The sequence below is a fragment of the Chinchilla lanigera genome, unplaced genomic scaffold, assembly GCF_000276665.1.
Source record: "Chinchilla lanigera isolate Chin_1 unplaced genomic scaffold, ChiLan1.0 scaffold00009, whole genome shotgun sequence".
NCBI classification, from domain to species: Eukaryota; Metazoa; Chordata; class Mammalia; order Rodentia; family Chinchillidae; genus Chinchilla; species Chinchilla lanigera.
The window spans coordinates 17,687,484-17,711,294 of record NW_004955410.1 but is presented as its reverse complement, the minus strand read 5'-3'; the positions used below and the strand labels follow the sequence as shown (position 1 = coordinate 17,711,294).

The 23,811-nt window shown below is 35.9% G+C and overlaps 1 protein-coding gene across 7 annotated transcripts in view; it reads left to right on the top strand.

Moving 5' to 3' along the window:
• The window catches only part of Dgkb (diacylglycerol kinase, beta 90kDa), a 627,035-nt gene that overhangs the window by 593,115 nt on the left and 10,109 nt on the right, over positions 1 to 23,811 (top strand). For all 7 annotated transcript variants that reach the window (XM_005377328.2, XM_013510618.1, XM_013510621.1 and 4 more), the window contains 2 exons: positions 6,497 to 6,617; positions 7,571 to 7,631. In XM_005377328.2, coding sequence (XP_005377385.1) covers positions 6,497 to 6,617; positions 7,571 to 7,631 — 182 coding nt within the window. The remainder of the gene's footprint in view (positions 1 to 6,496; positions 6,618 to 7,570; positions 7,632 to 23,811) is intronic.

The following is a 23,811-nucleotide window of genomic DNA, read 5'->3' as shown; positions in this document are numbered from 1 at the left end:
CAAAACCAGATGGCTTTTAAAGACGTGATTAAATCCGTTCTTCAAAATGTTCAAAAAGTCATTTTTGAAGCCAGGTATGTGATTCCACCTTTACCCTTCACTTTTCAGATTTCAGTAGGAAACGGGATGTTTCATACGGCTTGATTCTCAGGCTAACTCTTGTGAATCCATTTATGTAACACACTGAGCTTTGTAGTTTTTACATGTTACTCGTTTTGAATAGAAATCTTTCAATTTTTATTTTCCATTTCTCAGCCTTTGTACGGAAAATCTTCAGAGTATAATTCACAAGCGACCTGGAGAAGTCACTATAAATAGGAGTTTATACCATGTTTTAATTTTCTGATAGTGTTTGAGACAGTGTAGTGGTAGGATTGCAAGATTGTTAGCAGCTCTATTTTAGGGTGAGATATATATATATATATATATATGGTAATATATATTTAAGGTGATATATACGTATATATCACCTTAAATAGGTGATATATACGTATATATCACCTTAAATACACTATATATAATATATATGTGCGTGTGTATATATATATGTATATATTAGTTTGTGGTGTTTTTTGTCTTGCCTATTACTGGTGACATTTAATTAGTTCTTACTATTGTCAGTATGTAAAAATAACATCGATTTTGGAGGTACAAAAAATTTTCAATTGTATATGAAGACTTGAGCAGAAAATGTTAATACTACCAACTTCAAAGATTGTTAGACTCTTAAGTAAATATCTGTAAAACTCTTAGCAAAGAATCTTTCACATGAAGCATGGAATAGATGCCTTCTAAAGTCCCTCTCTGTTTTGTGAAGAGACTGATAATTGTGTGGTATATTCCTTAAGGTGTTAAAAATATGCCTTTATACTTATGCACAGTGAGGCAGAGTCCATGTTAACACCTTTTTCTAAAACTCTCTCTTCCCCACTCCTTTTTGAAATTTGTGTCTTCTAATTTATGGAGATCAGAGAAAATAGCTGTTTATGTTTGCGAGATGTATATTTAAATTCAGAGTCAATAGGAAATGGATGGACGTGTTGAAGGCTTCTTAAAGTGTTCATTTTGCTGGATAAATTATATATATATGTGTATATATATATATTCAATGTGTATATTCACTATATATCTTCAAGCTATCTAACATTTTAAGGTTTATTCTGGAGCTTGGAAGTGTAGCCCAATGTTAGAGTGTATGCTTGGCATACTTGAGTCCCTGAGTTCAATCCCCAGCACCAAAATAAAAATGCTTATTCTAAGTCATCACACATTTCAAATAAATATCAGGAGAAGAAACATCACTGGAGGCACACTACCTGCAAACACACAGAATTCACTAGTTTGGTCTTACCACAGCCAAATATAGACCTAGTAAGGGGAGCATATGGTGATTTCAAAGCACCCCTGCTGAGTCATGAACGTATCTCCAGTGCTAGCCACAATGGAACAAGGTGGTATCCTGCTGGGAATGTATCTCCAGGTGGTAGCCATAGTGGGCAGCACCTTGCTGGACACGTACACGTGTGGGTTGGCCCCCTCTGTCCCAACCCCTGCCCCTGCTTTTGGGACACACTCTGTTCTCTGCAATGCAACAAGCCATACACAGTCTGTGTTTGCAACACACCCCTTTCTGCTCCCTCACACATGGGTGTCTGAAACACTGACATAATGAGACATGGGGTCAGGATGTAGCTGTCCAAATGAAGAGACCAAGCTAAATGGGTAAAGAGTGCCCACTGATTAGCTATGCTGCTTCCTATTGTTCTATCTGTTCCCTTGACTTTCAGATTTTACATTCAGGCACCGATTACCTGTGTAATAATAAAGCAGCATCTAATGTTCAAAGAACATATTATAAAGTCAAAGGCAACTTCCACTTCAGAGTAGGATTTCTTACCATTTTGGTAACATTCTGGTGAAATCTTCTGACACTCCTAGAACTAATGTGTTGAAATTCAAAAGATAAAACACATGAAAATTATGTGTTAAAAGTCAAAAGGTAAAGTATATAAAATATAATGGCTGAAAAAGGAATCCAATATGGTGAAGTGGTGTTAAAATTTTGATTTATTTATATGCATGCTTCCCTATAAACAAATTAAGTTTAAAAATCTAGCAGAAGAGCAAACATTAACATTTCAAAATAATGATAAGTATAAATAACATGTCTAATTGTTTCATACAGTTGACTTTTTAAAATGTAAAAAAATTAGTTAATTTTAAATTATTATTTTATGGATACTTCAGATATTTGGGGATTTGGATTAATTTTAAATGGTTACTATCTTTAGAAAGGAGAAATTGTGCTAATGATAACATAAAATAAAATACTGCATATAGTATCTATGCATAACAGTGTTAGGTACTGCTACAAGTATGGTTTCTTGCCTAAAGTGATATTTGAAAAAAGTATTTAATTTCAGTTACATGTTAGGAATAATTAAATTGTGTTTTCCCACTGTCGTATGTAGTTTGAAAAATTCTCTTTCCTCCATTACCCCATGGAAATTTTTTTTTTTTTAATCTTTTTGACACAAGGTCTCACTACGCAGTTCAGGCTGACCTTGAGCTCACTTTGTAGCCCAGGGTGGTCTCGAACTCCCAAGGATCCTCCTGCCTCAGCCTCCCAAGTGCTGGGATTACAGGCATGCACCACCACGCCCAGCCCCATGGAAATATTTGGAAAGATGTTAGCTCTTTAAGAAACTTAGCATTCTCCCCTGCAAAGTGTGCCTCAAAACATTAAGTTGAACACCACCAAAGTCCTCCCCAGGAAACACACGCATGTCTTCATAATGCTGGATTGGATTTCTCATCCCTTGACAGAGGGCCCTGGAAGGTAGCGCTGACTCCTGCCTGGATGTCCAGGTGTAGCTGCACTTCTGCTGTCCCGCCTGTGACTCCGACTTACACTCAACACACCTAACAGGAATGCACTGACTGAAATAAAGCCAAATCTGAAAGTTTCTAACATTCTTTCAAAATTTAGAGATAAAGTTATTCAGAAGCTTTGTTATTCCATGATATATAACAAATGGACTGCGGTACACATTACAGAGGTCTAGTGAGCTTCCGTGATTGAAAACAGCTGCTCTACACATGGGTAATGCATTGCGGGAGCAGTGTTGGACTTGGGATCTTTCAGGTCATTGTAATGGCATTTAACATTTGCATCCATAGAACTAAAGTGGAAGTGCTGATGTTCTGTTAAGCAGACGTTGGCAAACTTTTTTATCTAAACGTCCAGAGAGCTAAGATTTTAGCCTTTGTAGACCGTATGGTTATTGTCACAACTATTCTACTCTTCCATTGTAGTGCTGAAGCATAAGAGGCAAACCCTAACTAAGTGTGACTATGTTCCGATAAAAACTACTTCATGTACAATGAAATTTGAATGTCACATAATTTTCCTATGTCACAAGATAGTATTCTCTTTTAAACTTTTTCCACATTTTAAATACATGCAGATTATTCTTAACTCATAAGCTATACAAAAACAGACACTTTACTACTTTTGTTCTTAAATAAAAATCAACAAGCAGGTAGCAAATCAATTGTTAGGTTAATGTGGTTGCTTAGACCATTGCAAAGAGAGTTTCATTTAAAATAAATTTTAGCTACAATGTGAGGTAAAAAAACCTTTGATTTTTCAGAGGCTTCATACAGAAGCGAGATTCTATATATGGGCCCAAGATACCAAAATACATACTCTGCCAAAAAAATGTATACACACTTCAGCAAGTTGCCATACTAATAAATGTCTTGGAGCTAATGACCATCCCTTTGAGCACCTTTTGTAATTGGACAGTGACAGTTACCAAAGGTAACTTATTAATCTCATGATGTCTCAATAAATTTGCTATTAAAATGTTTATACAAGTTTTCTTTGCCTGATGTATACATTTTTTTGGCAGGGGGCAGAAATCACAGACCTGTAGATAGAACTGCTCTGAAATCAAGATGTCAATCTCAATAGGAACATGTGGGGGAAATCAGTTGTGTACAGACAGACACTGCAGATGACGCTGCATCCAGAAAATGTGAATAAACTTGCACAACACAAATTGAAAGTTCTTTTTTGTTGTTTTGGGCTTTCTTTCCCCTACACACCTAATTAGGAGGAATGTGGTAGTATCGATTTACTTTTGCCAATGTTCATAAACATTCCACTGTTCCCATGTAAGTCTGTATTAGCAAGACCATGAAAATTTGAAAGCGTAGCCCTCTAAATCCACAAGGAATATCTTCATTACTGATAATTAACAGAAGAATCGATTTTAAGGTATTTTTTCAGTGAGAAAAACAAAGACAAATTGAAAGAAAGAAAAAAATCAGAAGGAGGGTGGTAGACAGTAGCAATATGGTGTGGGTGTAGACAAATCCCTGTGATTCATGGAAAAGTTAAAGCTCACAGATTAACTCTGTTGTGAGAAAGTGCTTCATTCCTTAGACTTCTCATCAACGAGCCTCAATTCATTACAAAAATTACCATGAAATTTCACCTATTTAGAAAACAAGGTGGGCACAAGCTATAAGACCAAATGTGGATTCCAATCCTTTGGTGATGCAATCCTCGGTGCTTGTTATTGCTATGTTATCACTATCATCAGGTACACATCTGGGAATTTAGTGCTTGAAACAATGGCATTTTTTGGTTGATATATATCTGAGAGATGCGTATATTAACACCCAGGCTACAGAGCCAAGCACATTTTAGTGCCGGCTACAGCTGAAAGAATATGTTTCTATTCCTTGTCCATCTGTTCTCGGCAATACAAATTTAAACTAGAAAGAGGGAATAAGCTTCCTAAGAAAGAAATCTGAATCGGGGTTATCACAGCAAGGTGGGTGCTCTAAGCTATGACTTTGGAACATTTAACTTTGTGGCAGAAAGATGGATTTTACTTGGAACCTTCTCACATGGAAGCTACAATTTAAAACTTAGCAACGATACTTTTTATCTTTGTTTAAAAGATGTTTTGTGTTCAGTGGGTATATTACTGGTTCTGGTGTACATGGGTCCAATGAACTTTGAAGTTTCATCACGTTATTCACCAGCCACATAGTTGAACTACGCTGAAACATGACCATGAACATCTCTGAACTCCTTACTAAGATGGATTCATTAATGAAGAGTGAGAGTTTTCTGTACAATTGGATTCCATGCAAAATGCACAGGCTTTTTTTCCTACTACTCTCACCTTGGCTAGGACCAGCTAGCGTGAGCTTATTTCCTATAATCATTGTGCCTTTGTCCTGTGTGACACCTCCTACAGAGTTTTTTTTTTTTTTTGCCATGAAAACAACATGAAACATTTAAATGACATTATTTATTGACATTTAAAAGTACACTAGCAAGTATACAGGAGTAATAAAATAGAAACGAAACATGGATGATAACCCACATTTCTGCCCCAAAGCTCAGTAGATGAAAGAGTGGCACTCATGGGGTTGTGGAGCAGGGCTTTCTGGGTCTCTTATTTTCTGCTGCCTGGCTCTGGGTGGATCTAGAGGTTCAAAAATCACCTTGACGCTGGCACATTCCAACCTCTGCTGGCATGCAAGAAATACTTCTATAACTTTTTAAAGTATCTCCTTTCAAATGACATATTTATCAAAGATTAGTACAGTATGTATGCTTCTGATGTTGGCTCTAATACTCCTCTGAAAGGTGAAAATAAAAAAAAAGGAAGTTAATTTCCCTAATTTTCAGCTTCTCTTTCTGTAAACAGGGATAATCATATTTGTCTTAAATTGGCTCTGAGAGTGGGACAATGACATAAGTAGAAAGTGATCAGCCCAGTGACAGGTACTATGTACACTCCTCGCAAACAATAATACTATCATCCCCTTTCTAATGCTGTCTAGTAATAAAAATACTGATAACTGCATTGTCCTAATTATCGAGTCTACTCCTAAATATTGTTCTGGTAGAGTATATATTCCTTAACATTAGGAAAACATTTCAAGAAACTATTATTATTTCTTGAAGCGCTGTACAAAGTTACCTATAATGATGCACAAGTCATTCAATGACTAAGGAGTTCAGCTTCTATAAAATGTGAAACTTCACCTCGGTGATCTCTAAGGTCTCTTGATTAAGTTAACAAAATCATGTTTGACAGCATATCATCATGCTTTATTTATAGAGATAAAATGGTATTTGCTGCCAACCCTCTGACGTAGGATGTCTAAGTGTTCCATATATACATGTGGATAACATTAGGTTTGTTAATGTTAAGAACTACTGGTATGTTATGTGGCTCAGACTTTGTTCTCCCCACTTGTGTTAGAATAAGCTGACAGTAAATCATTCTCCATAGAATGAACTTCAATGTTTGCTTCATCCCAGAGTTCCAGAAGTAGGCCATCTTTTATTACTTCTGATTTTCAGATAGAAAAGCTTTCTTTGTGAGGTGACTTTCATTATTTCCACAATATCCTGTGGCAGTTAGTTGTGGGCCTATGTAGTTCACAGGCATCTGTTTTCTTTCAGACCTGAGTGACCAGCTGCTGGAAGTGGTTGGCTTGGAAGGAGCCATGGAGATGGGACAGATATACACGGGCCTGAAGAGTGCTGGCCGTCGGCTGGCCCAGTGTTCCTCTGTGGTCATCAGGTACTTCTTTCCCTGTCACTGATGGAGACATTGGACAGGGCACAACCACAAGCGGATTAAAACCGGGCGGGACTCTGAGGATGATATTTGTCGATTTTCATTTCAAGCTATCGATGACTAACACTTCTACATGTGAAAATAATGAAACTGAAAGATTTTACAAAGTATTCGTTAGCCATCTCTTACCTAGTTCTTTGGAATCTGATTCTCTCATGTTGACTACCATAGATACGGGACGCACTGATTCTACCATGCAAATTTAATCCCCTCCATGCTCATTCACACTCAGTTTACTGCAGCAGTCCATGTATTTCCCAGGCAAATGGCTCAGAGATAAAAACCACTGATACACTGTGCCCTTAAATTTTCGCATGGAGTAAAGCCCCATAGTGTTTCTGTAAATTGAGTAATGAATTATAGCATAGTCAAAGTTTTGTGCATTGAATGGGAACCTTTCCAAAGAAGTTTTCCTAATGTTTCACATGTATGAGGAGGAAAAAAAGAGTTTATTTTGACCCTGGGGTAAAACCACAAATTGTAGTGCAGGCACAATGGGTGTTATTTATATAAAAGTGTTGATCCTGGAAAATCTGAGATAGCCAACATCTTTTCTCCAGGTTTGCAATGTGGGCGGGCGTGAAAACAAGGAGTTACTTTTGGTTGTAGGAATTCTGATTGTGTCCTTCAGCATAAACCCTGATGGTTTCTTTTGGCATTCGGAATTTTTGTTTATTTTCACTGCATTTACCAGGAGACTCTTAACATTCCTGTGACCACAGTACCTTAGAGGTATTCACTAATAGTGAATAAACAGCTCCCCCTCAGAAGAGATAACTTTAGAGTCTGCTGTGAGCCTATTTGCCTTCCATGATTGCAATAGTTTCTATTTTCACACAAAGCCTGCTATATGAAATAGTTCAGTGTTATAATTAAGGTGAAATATTTTCCTCCAGGACTAGCAAGTCTCTGCCAATGCAGATCGATGGGGAACCATGGATGCAGACCCCATGCACGGTGAGTGTCAAGTTGTTAAAATGCTATGTCAGTTTCATTTTTGATTTCCAGACATCATGTATTCCAATAACAAAATATTCACAGTCTGATCTTTCATCTTGCCTTTTTAGGGCTTTTCAGCAAATACTTTTTCCTCCCTTTATTTACGTGTCAAGGCCATTGCATTCAACCTTTAGGCCTAACACACCTTTAGCTCTGGTTTAGCTCTTGAATGTGGATTTGTCAACTTAAATACAATGCTAAATCCCCCCAGGGATGAACTCTGGAACTGCGCAAAATAATAGCTTCCCTTACACTTGCGCAGTTCAGACTACCTTATAAGATAATTACTAGTGGGACTCCCAGACAAATGTCTTCCTGAGCGTATTACTCATCTGTTATTTTGCCTACATTTAGTGATTTGAGGGCTTCTTTCTTTATAGAAAAGTGTGCCCTATTTTTTTACCTAAATTTTTCCCTACACTGGGACACTGTTTACTTCAGACATTTTGCTTCCCTCCAAATTTTGATTTTCTTCTGTGCAATAAGTATTTAATTGCATTTCAGATACATGGTAGGCACTGCTCTTGACATCAGAGATAGAAACTTGAAAAAGGTAAATAATGTTATTGTCTTTAAAAACTAAATTTTCCATATATATAGACAGAGATATAGATGATAGAGATAGAGAGAGAGAGAGATATCTTTGTATTATGAAAGTTTTAACAAAAATAAGGAGAAATAATGAAGAGGAACAGATGGGCGATGAAAGAGACTACTTCCAATAAGAGGATCTGGGAGACTCTTTAAAAATGACATGACCAATAGCTCCACGCACCAAGGAGAAAGGAGGATCTCAAAGCTTCTAGAATTAGAGGGAGAATGGTGAGCAGAAGAGCAGAAAAGATGGACAAGGGACAGGTCATGTCCAAAAACTGGCGGTGAAGTGTTGGAGTCTGATTCTAAGTGGAACAGGAAGCTAGTGAAGGCTCACAGTATTATCTGCCCCCCACTTTTAAAGTTCTCCTTTGCTGCTATGCGGAGAGTGGGTTATACTGATTAGCAGCCAAAGGAGGTCTGTCCTGGTCCTCTGGGCTTCAAGAAAGAAAACAGGCAGCTAGGAAAATGGAAATGTGTGGGTTGAGCAACATTCTTAAGTTTGGAACAGGAAGAATTTACTAATGAGGGCTCTTCGAAGGGTAGATAGGGGAAAGACTTGAGTTGAAGTGACCTCTTCCCTGTGAATGACAGTGCAGTTAACATAGTACTTACAATTAGGAGTCAAAGTGGTTAAGGAATAGAAGGAAAGGGCCCTGACCTTGCATAAACATTGTGTTAAGTGCTTATGTTGAATGTACTTATTAGATGGTTACACAAATTTTCAGAAATCATCTAAACCAGGCGTGGTGGTGCACGCCTGTAATCCAGACACAAAGGCTGAGGCAGGAGGGTCATTGCAAATTTGAGCCAGCCTGGGCCACAAAGTGAGCACAAAGCCAGCCTGAACTGCATAATGAGACCCTATCTCAAAAAGACAAAAAAAAAAAGAAAGAAAGAAAGAAAGAAAGAAAGAAAGAAAGAAAGAAGAAAGGAAAAGAAAGAAAGAAAGAAAGAAAGAAAGAAAGAAAGAAAGAAAGAAAGAAAGAAAGAAAAAGAAAGAAAAAGAAAGAAAAAGAAAGAAAGAAAGAAAGAAAGAAAAGAAAAGAAAAAGAAATGATCTAAATTTTCAGGCTGAATATTTAGGTTTGGATAATATAATTAACCCATTTAACATCTGGTATATAGCAGATATGAAATTCATCCTGACTCTTTTATTAAAGTCCATTTTTCAGCTTTTAATTCAAATAGCTTCAGCTATAAATTCCACATGGCACAAACTAATTCTAAAGAGGGAACTTTTAATTTTACCCTTCTAAACCTTTTACTCTACTGTCTCAAACATTTTGTACAGAACAAGAGTATGACAATTTTTTTGTTTCTAGAATATTCTTTGTAACTACCTGTGCTCATGAAATCTATTATTCTTTGTAACAATAATTTAAAACAAATTCACTTAAAATCTTCTAGACTGGCTATGCTTTCTGCTATATCCTACTCTTGGTTCCACATACCCATTTTAGAAAATCCTCTTCCTCCACTTATAGGATGTATACATTTACACCTTGCCTCTTTTATTTTGCATCTTGAAATACACATCTAAATTTCAACATTATTCAGGTGGATGTACAGCATGGTGGTAGTGTCAGCAGTGAGGATGATGGTGGTGGTGATGCTGGTGGTATTGTGGACGTGGTTATGTCCATCACAGTGGTGGGAGAGTTATAGTGATTATGATGGTTATAGTGTAAATTGGTTAAAACTTCTAGTGAGGATTAGAACTCTAACTGGCACAGTGCTAGTGGTAGCGGTGATGATGGTGATGGTGAATGTCATGCAAGATGGTACGTCATGGTGACAGTACCATTCCTGTCTTTAATAAAATGTCACTCTTCACCTGCCGTAATCACAGGAGAATTCATTTTCTAAAAAAAGACTGTAGAATCAAACACCATCCAGAAGCATTCTTTGTGTTCTTTGAAATTCTTGTATAGGAGGAAGGGAGTTTGGTCCCTAAATGGCAAAGGCCACGGTTGCACTTCACATAGAAATTATTCATATGTGTACATATTGAGACACTTGATCTGTACCGGCACGTTGAATTCTCACAAAGACCCTGTTTAGCCTCGTTTCATGAATAAAGCAAGTGAGGCAGACAGGCTTAGAAGGTTAAGTCTACACAGCCAAGAGGTGGCATAGTTGACACTGAAGCTCAGGTGTTTACAGTCATCATGCCTGCTGTGAGTCTCAAAGTGCCCTGGGACTCTGGAGCTGCCCCTCCAGACATGGCTTCCGGCAGATCACTTACTATCTCCAACTTCAGAAAAACTACGTGCATTGACATGTGGTCATTAAGACTCATTTTAGCATTTGTCACATAAAGACTTTTAGCAGTATTTTTCTTTCAGTTAGTAGTGGGACATTCACTTCACTTATTAACTATCATAATCTACAATTGTTAAATCAATAATGACTGTTAGATAACTTACATTTAATTTTCTCTTCTGTAGACTCATTCATTTAAAACATGTATTACAGACCACAGTGGGCCAAGAAGTGTACTAAGCTATGGCTCATTCTTGGCATTTTGTATTCTGGCATATTCTACTTTTTCTAGAAGCACATGGAGCTCTGAACTTTAAGTTTTATTTTAACTAAAGAGAATATTTAATATTTGTAGCACTGCTATGGTTGTAACTAGAGCCTTTTTTCCCTTCAATCAAATAACACAATTTTTTTTATTGCAAAACATGGGAATTGGTAGAATGTTAAAATTCTTTGCTGAATTTAAATATCCATAAGCTGATTTTCAATATATGAAGGAGTTTCTCTTGATAAAATTTTAGAGGAGAGCAGAAGTTCTGTTTTTCTTTAAATGGAATATATAAAGTTGAAGGGCAAGCTGTGAATATGTCTTGATTCTTAAATCAATAAAATTTTTTTGATAAATCAAGGTAATATTCATTTTTGAGATGGGTGATGATTGCATAACAATGTAAGCAAACTGAACGTTTTTGAGCCTAAAAAGGCAAAAATGGGAAATTTTATGTTATGTACATTTTATCATGATAAAAAGTGATTGAGAAAAAAAATCAGTAATATTTACTTACAAATTTCATCAGTGATGATTTTGAACATATAAAGGAAAGCAAAAATAGACACCGTAAAACTAACTCTTGAAATATGGAATGCATAATCATTTTTACAACCTGCTGCATTCTCTCACTAAAAGACAATTGTGCTAGTTGACTTTCTCATTGTTGAGACAAAGTACTCAACATCCAAAATTACAGGAGGAAAGGTTTATTTTGGCGCAGTTTATAAAGGTTTCAGTTCATGGCCAGCTGGTTCCAAGGCAAGGTGGCACGGCAGAGGGGCATCTCAGAAGAGATACAGTTCGTGGAAGGCTGACAGGAGAAAAAGCAGAAAGAGAAGCCAAGGGCTTTTTTTCTCTCTCTTATAGTCTGTCCAGGCTACATGCCCTTAGGGCAGGTAGCAGTCCACTCACACCCAGGGTGGGTCTTCCCACTATCCACACCCAGAATTATGTCAAACCACACAGTGGACTAATTTAGCAATCACACACACTTAATCTCAGCATCACGTACTCTGGATCTAGCCACCTCTGAAAAGCCCCACCTGGGATGGTATGAAGCTTTTGGGGGACATCGAGAAACAAGCCATAACAGCAATCAATAACATTTGTTTAATAGTCCTGTATTCATAGTATTGTAATAGTCACTAAGAATGGATTTTAGCCATATAATTATTGGTTGTGTTAATAAGCATATTGAACCTGAGAATATTAATTCTAGAAGAATGTTTGGTGAAATATTACAGCCTCCTGTATTTAGCCCAGACATGGAAGCCTATTTTCTCCTTTTTAACGTCTTCCTTTACTGATCCTTCCCCCTGAGCATATAAACACAGGCTGTTTCTGTAATGAGAAGAAACGCCTGGGGTAGGGGGTGAAAAGAGTAGAACCATAGGATAAGGAAAGGCATGCGCTGGGTCATTTATTTGTATCTGCTCACTCGGCACCCACAGATTATCCATGTTTCACAACTGACAGGTGTCAAGTTAAGTTTTAAGAAGTGACTACACAAAGCCTTGTGAACCTCATAAGGATTCATAACTTGCTCTTTCCATCTTCCTCTTGCCAAATACTGACCTCTTTTTACAGCCGAAATCTGCTACTTTTCCTGGTACCATTTTCTGTTAATGGAATCCTCATGAATCCGGTGTTCCCTAAGCTAACAATCTGAGTCACCCTGTGCTTCTCATATTTCCAAATTCCATTGATGTATGCCCTTAATGAAACAACCTGTTGCTGGAATTTTTTCCTTTCTTTCTGACCACTCAGCCACCATCCTAGACTTGGCCTAGGAGGTTTCACTCGCTCTTGGCAAAATCCATAGCAACATTTTCCCATCTCTATTTTCGTTCTATTTAAATCCATCCCCCACATTTCCATTAGAATTTTCACTGTAAAATACTAACATCACCATGACAAGTTCTACTCAAAATTCTGTATTATGTTTTTGTCTGATAAAATAGAACTTGAGTCAGACCTGTTTTATTAACTTCATGGGTTGTGTTTTTTCATCTTTTGATCTACTTGTCCCTCATCCAAGTTTTTCCTCTTATTCCAGTGTCACAGCCAATCCTTTGAGACACATTTCTTGATATCCCCCATGAAGCCTTCCCAGAGCACTTTCACTCTGCCCCTACTCCCCAACTCCATGTTACCTAACCTACAAGCTCAACTCAGTGCCCTGTGGTTTTAGCAAAGCGGTAACTACATTATGTTGAAATTATATTTTGTTCCTTATAGACACAGGTTTACTGGGATCATGAGCATGCTTTCAGTCATCTTTGCAACCGTCAGAGTACGGCACTGTGTCTACATGTAATTTGATCGCCAATACGAAGTGAATTTTGAATTTGTGAATTTCTTAAATACTTCATGGAATTAGTATAACATTTTAAAAAATGCTTTCTACTAAAGCTTCTTTCACTGAACATAATGTAGTTTGGCTAGCAATTCATTCACATATTTTTCACATATAAATATATATAAAAGTTATTTTGAGTTATCTTTATTCATTATATTCTCAAAGCAAAGAATTTGAATGTATCAGAAAAGAAATACTTTTCTAACCTCCAAAGATTTAACACTTGTGTTTCCTTCTAGGAAGTAACTGAACTTCTTTGAGTAACCTCCTTTGGTATAATCATATGTGTTTTTAAATTATGTATTCTAACTGGCTACATTCTATTAATTGTTTGAAATGCTAATAACCTTATATTAGTGAGTACCAATGGTGCTTTTATGAAAAGTGATGAGGTTTTAATGAAATATCACTCTGCAGCTTCTTCTGGAATTAAGGCAGAGAGGTTTCCTAAAAATTTCTTCTGTGTTGTAGACACTGGGAAGGAGGTTATGAATGTATCATAAGCTAAATGGTGAAATGACCACAGGCAAAGTGTGAAGACTCAACAAAGTGACAGCTGAAGTCAAGATAGCTTCTGGGAAGCATTTATATGTGTATGATCTCTTTTTGCCCATTCATGGACTATGTCCCTACTTGCCCTAACTCTCAGCTGAAAGTTTAAAAACTTTCAGCCTGCCACACAACTTTGACTAGTGCCCAGCCAGTCCTCTAAGCCTGGTAATCTCGCCACCCGGGAGCTGATCCTTGGTGTTCTTGGGGCAAATGCTTTGTTGTCTCAAAGCGTATATCTCCTCTGTCCCAGCTTCTACATGCAACCTATTTTATGAGACACTTTTTTCTGACTTGAATTCTTTCTTTGGCACCAGCACCCACTTTATTTCAACCCTGAATATGTACTAAACATTTGCTTATATTCTTTACTAAAAAGACTGTTTTTTTCCCCATCACTAGCCACTGTGGTTATCTAGAGTTTGTCTTTATCTTGACCTGTGTAGTCACAAACTTTAGCATCATCTCAAAACGAAACCCTTTCAACAGAACAACAGTGGGCCCTAAATTCTTTTTATTTGAATGTTTGTTGTTTTCATTATTAAAACAATTACAATTGTAAGATGTCATTTAATCTTTACTCACTTGTTAAATTCAATCAATCTCAAATTCTTAAGACCAAACATGGCGATTTTATTAATTTGTATTTTTAGGTCCAGCAATGTACTTGCAGGTAAATGAAAGCTTTTTTTTCCCAAAACATCTGAAAGGCCTGGAGATGTTTGGAAGCAACCGTGGCTGCAGTGCCTGATAGTTATTAAATGTCGAGCTTGTACCAGTTTCTATTCAATGTGCTCATGTTCATTATTTATTCAATCCTGACAAAAGTCTTAAGAACCTCATAAAGTTATTATAATATCCACATTATCCATGTGAAGGAAACCTGAAACGAGAGAAGTTGAGTAACTTGCTCAAGGTCACACAATAAAAGTTTGAAGCAGATTATTGTTTCTGCTGTCTTATTTCTTAATTATTATACTTTGCTGCCTCAGTCTCTCTTCAGAGCCTTAATGAAAGTCTAATATTAGTAATTGATTAAAATATCACTGGAACAGAGTTCAGTCTCCCCTTAAGTGTTTTATATTTTTATTTAGGTTTCATATATTATCTTTTGCTTCTGATGTAGTGAAAGTCATCTATCACATTGCTACCAGAATTACTCCTGAACCACATAGCTGTGATGATCTCACTTCTTTGATCTGTAAGTGTGAAATCACGCCATGTCATAGAATGCAATTTAGAAGGTTTGTTGGAGCATAAACGACAGTCCCATGGCTGATATCAACCAGTCATGCTCCTTAGGGACCAATTCCCAGTAGATTTCTACCTACACAACTTCCTTCTCTCTGTGTTGGGTCTGAAATCCCCATTCTCTTTGAAGTTTAGAAATAAATTCCTTCCCTGCCTGCCATGAAGGCCATGCATCAAACATCTTCCTGAAATAGTTCCGTGGAGGCCTAGTTTTCATTTCTTTCAGGCAATCCTACCTATGGTTTACTATTTTCATATATCTAATTTTTCCTCTTGTACTCAGATTGCCTGAATTAACTATTGTATCCTGTGAGGATATGTTTATTTTTATCAATTACTTCAAAAATCTTTCTAAACAATGATGAGATATGAATTCATACATATAAAAAAATCTTCATTCAATGCCAAGCTTGAAAGTAATTTCCTCATGAAGTCTTTTAAAATCCCCATCTGTCTGAAATATTTGCCTGATCCTTTGCATTCCTGTGACTCTTGACATCTTTGTAGTATCCCAATCTGATGCCTGGTCTCTCAGCTCTGAATGAGTGCGCACAGTTCTGACTCAGCTGTGAGCATTGTAAGATTCCTCTTGAACTCTCTTCATGCCTTGCATGATGTCTTTTCCATAATGTGGTTTCTGATGATAAATCCATAATCATTTGAAATACTCTCTGCAATATGCAATGTGGCAATTTACTCAGGCTGCTTTCAAGATATTTTTCTTTGTCTTTAGTTTTCACCAGTTTGATTTTGATGAGTCTGGGATGGATTTCTTTGAGCTCATCCTCTTTGAGTTTCACTGAGCACTGAGAACACATAGATTTATGTTTTGCCAAATCAGGAAGTTTTCAGTCATTACTTCTTCAAATATTGATTTCTAAACAATAATTCCCCCCTCAAACTCTCATGCCATGTACACTTTATATATTGTCTCTCAGATTGCTTGTTCTATTCTTTTTGCCTTGTTCTTTCTGTTATTCAGATTGGATAATAGATGTTCCCCTAATTCAAATTCACTGTTATTTCCTCTTATAGCATTCATTCATCCACCCATCCATTCATTCATTCCTTCATTCTAGTACTGAGATTAAACCTAGGTCTTTCACACTGAGCTACCTCTTCAGTCCTTTTTTTAAAGACAGAGTCTTGCTATGTTACTGAATTTTTCAGCCTATGCCTAAGCTTCTGATCTTTCTGTCTCATCCACAGAGAATGCTGGAGTTCTAGGACTGGGCTATGACTCACAGCACCCTCTCTATTCTTGAGCCTTTCCAGTTAAGTTTCTGTTTTTTTAATTATAATTTTTCAATATCTTATATTGAAATGATTAAATATCTTCTATTTCTTGTCTAACTCATTTTATTTCTTTTTCATTTCAAGAATAACAGCTGCTAAGTCCTTGTTTGTTATTTCCAATAGTTTTATCATCCCAGGGTTTGTACCATTGGCTTTTTCCATTGGTATTTTTGAGACTTTTTTTTTTTTTTTTTTGGTGTTTCATATGTTAAGAAATTTTGGATTATACCCTGAAACATCTTAAATATCATGTTAAAAATAACCCTGGCTGTTGTTTAATTCCTTTAGGGAATATTGATTCCTTCTGCTGTTGTTGTTATTTTAGCAGGTAACTGACCAGGTTCAGGTCACAAGTGTCCATTTGTCTTCTGTGAGTTGTGGTTGCAAGATCCAGTCAGTTTTAAAGTTTTTGCAATGTTATTTAGATTTTTCTTACATGAGAAAGATCCATAGACCTATCTGGAGATCTGATGTTAGTCTACGGTCTACTTCTCAAAGTCATCAGGGGCCGGGGATATTGCTCAGCAGTACAGCGCCTGCCTGGTAAGCACAAGGTCCTGAGTTCAATTTTTTAGTACTCTCCCAGCAAAAGGATTCAAAGTCACAGTATGATACTTAAGAACCAATCTAAGGTTATAAAAAAGAATTATGTCATGCTCACGTACCAGTTGCCCATAAAGAATGTTCTTAATATATACTGGAAATCTGTACCAATAAAAAAACCAAGCGATCCAAACCACACCTGTTCAGTTCTGGGACAGACGGGCTTTATGGAAGAGCTTGCCTGATCCCCTTCTTTCTACAACTTCTGACTTTTGTGATTTCCTAGGCCTACCATATTGCTCCTCTGGGTCCAAATTCAAGGCTTTAGGTCCTTATTCTGCCACGTGTTTCCTGAAATATCACTTTTGTCCAGGGGTGTTACCCTGAGCAATACCACCTTACCTCTGTGGTAAGGGGAAACAAAGGAAAAGAAAGCAGCAGGGATTGCTCTCATGCTTTGGTACTACAGTTTCTCTACTGAGGAAAGTTCTTCCTCCACGGAGTTTTTAGGCATCTGCCACTGCCATGTAATTACCAGGCGCCTGGTTTGGGGGAGATTCAGATGAGGTTGCAGGGAGGGAGATCAGGTTGTTCTTCCCACTTTCTTTGATCGGAAGACTTCTTTCCTATCCTGAACCAGGAAGGTGGGATTTTTCTTGAAACTTTTGATCTATAACTTCTGTACAATTCCAGTATAAATAAAGGGGTTGCCTTTAAGATCCAAGCCAGGAGATACAAGAATGGAGAAAAAAAATATCAGGAAATGCATCAGTGATTCAGTGGCACTTCATGTTCTGAGTTTCTTCCCAAATCATTGACTTTTTCAGTGTCCTCACATAACTGCTATATGTAGAATGCAGAGGGATTTTAGCTGTGATCAGTGGGAGAGACGGAAAAATGTACTTCCTCCCTCTTGAGTGGCACTGGGGCCATGCTCCCTGACTCCTTAGATTTGTATTGCTGCGGCTATTATGAGATTGCTCTGAATTCTCTCCAGCAGGTCAGCATACTGCCAGCCACCACCATCCATCTGCTGACTTGGAGATTTCACAATATATATTTCCAATTCCTTATCTCTTACAAAAACACTAAATAAGGCTACTAAATTCCTTGCATCTTGAATCTTCAAAGCTTATTTATTTCAGGAAAACTTCATCTATTCTTTTGAACTACTAGGTCCTATATCCTGGAAAAGTGAGACAGTGTCTACCTCATGGGTTGAGTGAAAACAGTGTAGCAAAGACATACAGTTCTTTATGCATAGCATAGCATTTTAGATATCTCTCTATACCAGCAATGATGGGAATGAGCACAAGAGATCCTTTTTCTTTATTTTTCTAGTATAATTCTAGGGAGAGACATATTATGACTCTGGCAGATAAGTTGTCAGTGAATGTAGCAGACTTTGAGCCTCTGCAGGTGAGGTTCGGTGATGTCCAAGTCATGAAACAGTTATGTGACTATGACTTTTCCTAACCCTTTTCTCTACTTTGAAACTTGTCATCAGTCCACTAAGTTTGTTTGTCTAAGAATAAAAAGTTCAGAGGAGGAAGTGCCATATGTCCAAAGCTTCCTAAAGTGCACGGCGATGAGGAAAGAAGCGCAGGTGTGAAGCAGGTAGCCAGTCCACAGAGACACCTCCACGTGCTGCCTTATCCAGCAGTTCTGACCTTAGCAAACCCACCAAAGGCACTTGCCCTTCAAAAGCAAAATAAGTCATTTTAAGAGGGAATTGTTCCAATAGCCTTTCAAAGTCCCATTCAAAGTTCAACACCATGAAGATGTTTTTCTAATTGGGAATATCATTTATATGAGAATATCATGTAATATTAGAAAACACAGTGGTATGTATTAATTTTTCCCCACTATTTATGTGTTTATATCTCTATCAATTATTAGCTAAAGATATAATAAATATGCTAAAGTCAGCTCAAAGATGTAACTGTTGCATGCCATGAAGTTACAAAAGCCTACAAAATAAACAGGGAAATATTTACATGAGATTGGGGCAATTTTGAGAAGTAGGAAAATAGAATTCATATTTTCTTATGGAAGGGTTCCTTTTACCTACTTTCTAAGTTAATCTACCACACACCTGAGGTCTAAAAATAAATTAGAAGCTGGGTAGCTTTGCCACTCTCTTTTTATAGACTCTCAGCCACTTTTATTATACTCCTGTTTATCAGCTATTCAAACCCATTCTAAGTTTGACTATTTTAAATGTTATTTTGAACCAGCTTTGCAATTGGTGTTGTGAACTTTTCTTTCACCTTAGCAGAAATTAAATGTAGTCATGAGCTTTAAATATTTTTTACTCCTTGAAAGAAATATTTAATGCAATTTCTTTTTTAAGTTACAAATTAACATTTATTAAATTTTTATGAACATTTACCCACCAAAACTACAGTAAATTACCAAAATAGGTGCAAACCTTCTTGGCTGTACAGGAATTATATTCCACTTATGCAACATATCCATGACTGAACGGGCACTACTCAAAGTTGGAGATAACAATATGTAATACAGCAACCCCTGTTAATGCAGTTTCCATAAGGAAAGAGGGGAAAAATTGCTTAAGGAAGGCATCATGTTCGAATGGATAGGAAGCAGGAGTGAGGACCAGAGTCCAAGATCTTGTCTTTTGTTCTACCAGTGATTTCTTGATTTCATAGAGTTATGCAATCTTCTTGAAATTGTTTCCTTATTCCTAAAACCAGTTGCTACAAATCACAGAGGTATACTGAAGGCTTATTGAAAATTCTTTTATATAATTAGCAACATAAAGAAAGGATCAGTTATGTTATGGTGCATATTAACTACTTTTATATTTAGTGTACCTGAACTTTTTTCTATTTTATAATGTAAACTACCTTGCTCATAATCCTGAATTATACAAAAACAAAGTTAAACCCATGTGACCTTTTGATGAGACAAAACATTGACATTGTTTTAAGATTTGGACAAAGAGTTACAGAGTATTATACAACTGCTATTCTTATTTTCCCATTATCATTTACAGATCAACTCAGATTGGAAAAAATCATCATTTGACCATGATATATAATCACTAATAATCATTAAAAATTATTTAATAATCATTTCTTTAATAATCATTTAAATAGAAAAAGAAAATTAGGCTAAAATTTATCTGGAATAAAATAAATCTAAGGAAGTTATCTGCCAATTTACCAAACTTGAATCATCCCAGACCCTTGGAATAAAATGATGAACCTTTAAATATTACTAAGGAATATTTAAAGCAACAAGTTGTTTCCTAGTAATTAGTCTTGTTTTTAAAATTTGATAAGAATATTATTTTCTAATTAAAAGTTAGGTAGCTATTGTAACTGAACATTTGCTGACTTGGTGACACGTTATTTTTGAAGAATCTTAACATGCTCGAATGACTTAGTTTAGAAAGTGAGAAAAAAAAATCCAACAAGGGAACATGTGTACTTTTAGTCATGAAAGACAAAGAGTCACCTATAAATTATCAGTAGGAGAATGCTTAACAGGTAGGTGCAGATAATGACTATTTTGGTGTGTCTCGGAAGTGCATTGTGCCTAATATTTAAATATAGAATAATGATAACTCTTAAAGAATGAAGTACAAAAGTTTGTTGTTTAATGTCTCTAAATCTTGATATTTTGAGGAATAGAAAATTAACAAGCAGTCTTCTGACATCTTGATACATATCTGAATAAGCAGACTGTTGTTCTTTCCTGGGTACCGCATATGTGTCTTCAGGCGTGAGAATTCCTAATGCCCCCAAAGCAGTTAAATAAAGCATAAAGCAAAAGAATCCTTTCACCTAGGTCTTAATTGGTAAACGTTTTTGCATAAATTTACATGTCTAAGAGTTAATATTTTTTCAAAGACTGACTCCTTAGATTTAGTTGGGTATTATTTTGTGTGCTCCCTGTTACTTATGCATTAATTAGATTTGTTTACCTGTGCATAATTTTTTTCCTAATTTCACAACTGTTGTTGTTTTTGTAATTTGACAATGCAATTTACTGCATGTGTGCTTTCTGGTCCCCAAACAAGAAAGTTAAGGTATAAAGCACTGATCTCTTCACTTCAGGTTGTTAAAGAAAAGATTGGCTGTAACTAATTTCCAATTAATTTGCAGTGGTTACAGGAGAACAAAACAATTGCACCTACTAATTAAAATTTAAACTCTTCCAAGGTGTCATATTTAGGGGTCTCTGGAATGGGTAATTTCCATTTTGGTTCATTGCTGGATGTGTAAAAACTATGTGCTTGACAGCTCTATTAATTTAAAGGCTCAGTGATACCTATTAGTACAAAATGTGAAAAAAATACCATTAATCATTTATTTTAATTTTGCAGCTCTGTCTTTTTCTCAGTATGTTTTAAAATTATGATGACACCATAATATGCACAAATCGGCCTGGGTGAAGGGGAAACGGATCGCACTACTTAGGAAAGATACTGAAGGACATTATTAGAGTTTAATTAATGCCAAATTGATTGAATTTGAGTACATTCTGCACGAAAAAATATTTGAAGGATTTCTTTTCTTGCCCTATTACATTTTTAAAGTTATCCCAAATATTACATTTATCATTAGGCTTACCTTTTTATAGTTCTTCAGTTGAATATATTCTTCTTAAAATATTATAAATAAACCCAAATTGGTCTTTTATTCTTAATTTTGAAATAATCATTGGTTTCAATTTAGAAAAATTTCATTTTGGCTAAAAATAATAATCTGTTATATTTATACTCTTTGATAAGAACTCCAAACCAAAGTAGACAAAAATGTTCCAAAAACATATCAGAACAAAAATTAAATGAGAAAGATGCCAAGTATGCAACACTTTATTCATTTATGTTGATGTGATCCCAAACTTTAAATATATTGCACAGGATAAATTACATGTATCTAGCATAATTTTAAGCTTTTAAGTTATTATCAGTCAAGAGGGCCAGTATTTGCATGTAGTTTAAAACTCCATAGACAAAAGTATGACTGATTCTGTGAATTGGGCTTCCTTCATTTAAAAATAGAAAAGTACCTTCTGGTGGCTACTAAATGCCTTGCATTCATGTTTGAATAATCTGTCCTTTGGGTAGAAGTGGAATCTGCCATGGGACAGAAATGCTGCCAGGTATTTCAAAGCATGGACAAACCACAATAACGTGCAATTTCTTGGTGTCACCCAAGTAGTTCAGAGAGCTTTGTTGTCTCATAGAAAAGAGGTTAGTAAAATGGGAAGTCATACTATGTATGTGTGAGATATATAGTATCACTTGGTGCTTTCAGTGGTCGTACAAAGTAGGGGCTATCAGTATAATTCTTTAGCAAGTTGAAGCTGAGGTTGAAAAACATGACCAGTGACCTTGGTGGGAATCAAACCCCTGAACTGTATCCAAGTTCCATGTCCTTAACTACCTTGTTAGATGAAAGAAACCATACAGGAAATTGTATATGAAATAGTCATTAAGAAAAGTAAAACCAAAGGTAAAATTACTTTGATTATAGTGAGGAAGGGGAATTATTGTGTTCTGTTTTGTTCTACTGTTTTTATTTTTTTATGTGTCCAAAGATTTGATGATGCCCATGAAAAGACAAACAATTACTGGGTTAAAATTGTGGGTATAATTTCTTGGTAAAGAACAATATTAAATATGCATTCAAATGTCTTTGACCTTTGCTAACAACCATCCTAGAATCATAAAAATATTTGGGGATGGAGAACAAAATGTATACCTTAAAAAATATTTCAAATCCAAGTAAAACTATTTCTCCTGTAGTATGGCCAAATAGTTCATTGCTTTCTGGAAAATGTTTTCTCTTTTCCATACATATTTAAAATTCCTGTGAATTTCATCAGCAAGGAAACCTCTTAACCTCCTTTTTTAAAAGACAGATTTTGTTTTAAACCATCACAATGATTTTTCTGAATGTGCTGTTTGATAAAAGACATTAACACTAAACTTGGAAATTGCTATCATTCCAGAAAAGAATGGTTAGAATCATAAAGAAGCTGGAAAGGGATTTCAGAAAATTGTGGCTTCATGGCTTTGCTTTTTCGGCAGTTATGCACCTGAAAAGTTTAGCACACACTTTACCCCATTGTCATATGTCTCCCTTATACTCTTGAATTCAGAATGGCTTCATTATTGAAAGGATACAATCTTATTTCAGAATCAAGCTAGGTAACTTTTAATGTTTCAGATAATTGCTAAATTAAGTTCTCCCTGCAGATATTTTACAGCATTTACTTTGTCCTAAAAAAATCTGCTCATTTTTAATGCATTTGAATAAATCTAGTGATAACAAACTCTTAAAGAGATGAAGCAAGATAAGAAATATTTGGCTAGATATAGGAAGGATATTTTAAAAAGTAGATGCTATCTGCTGAAGAACTTTCTAAGAACTCCAATATTACAAAACTCACTGTAATGCAGAGCAATGAGATCAATTAAAGAAATGATATATTTAAGGCAAATTTCATAAGTTGGTACATTACCATCTGATATATATTCCAATTCAGAATTTTCACAGAATGAATTCTGAATGGTGACACTTAGTAGGAAAAAAATACATTGCAGAAATTTACCACCACTTTTACCCATCTTTCAGCTATTGACTCAATCATGATTTTAAACTAAATTGGTTTTCTTCACTTTATGTTTCATCATTCTAGATTTAATTTTCAATACATGGTTTAATTACAGTAAGGGTCAGCAAAATATCACCAAAGGGTCCAATCTGGCCACCTGCTCAAATTATATAGCCAAAATTTAGAATGGCATTCACATCTTCAAATGATGTGAAATAAATAAATAAATAGATATCAAAAGAAGAGTAATATTACATAATGTGAGCATTACAAGAAATTCAAATTTTAGCTTTTACCATACTGGACTATCATCAACCTTCTTCTTTCACACATATGCTAAGAACGTCGTGGCTCTACAGAATGAGTTGTTGAGTCATCCAGAGAGAGATTACATAGCCCACAAAGCCTACAATGCT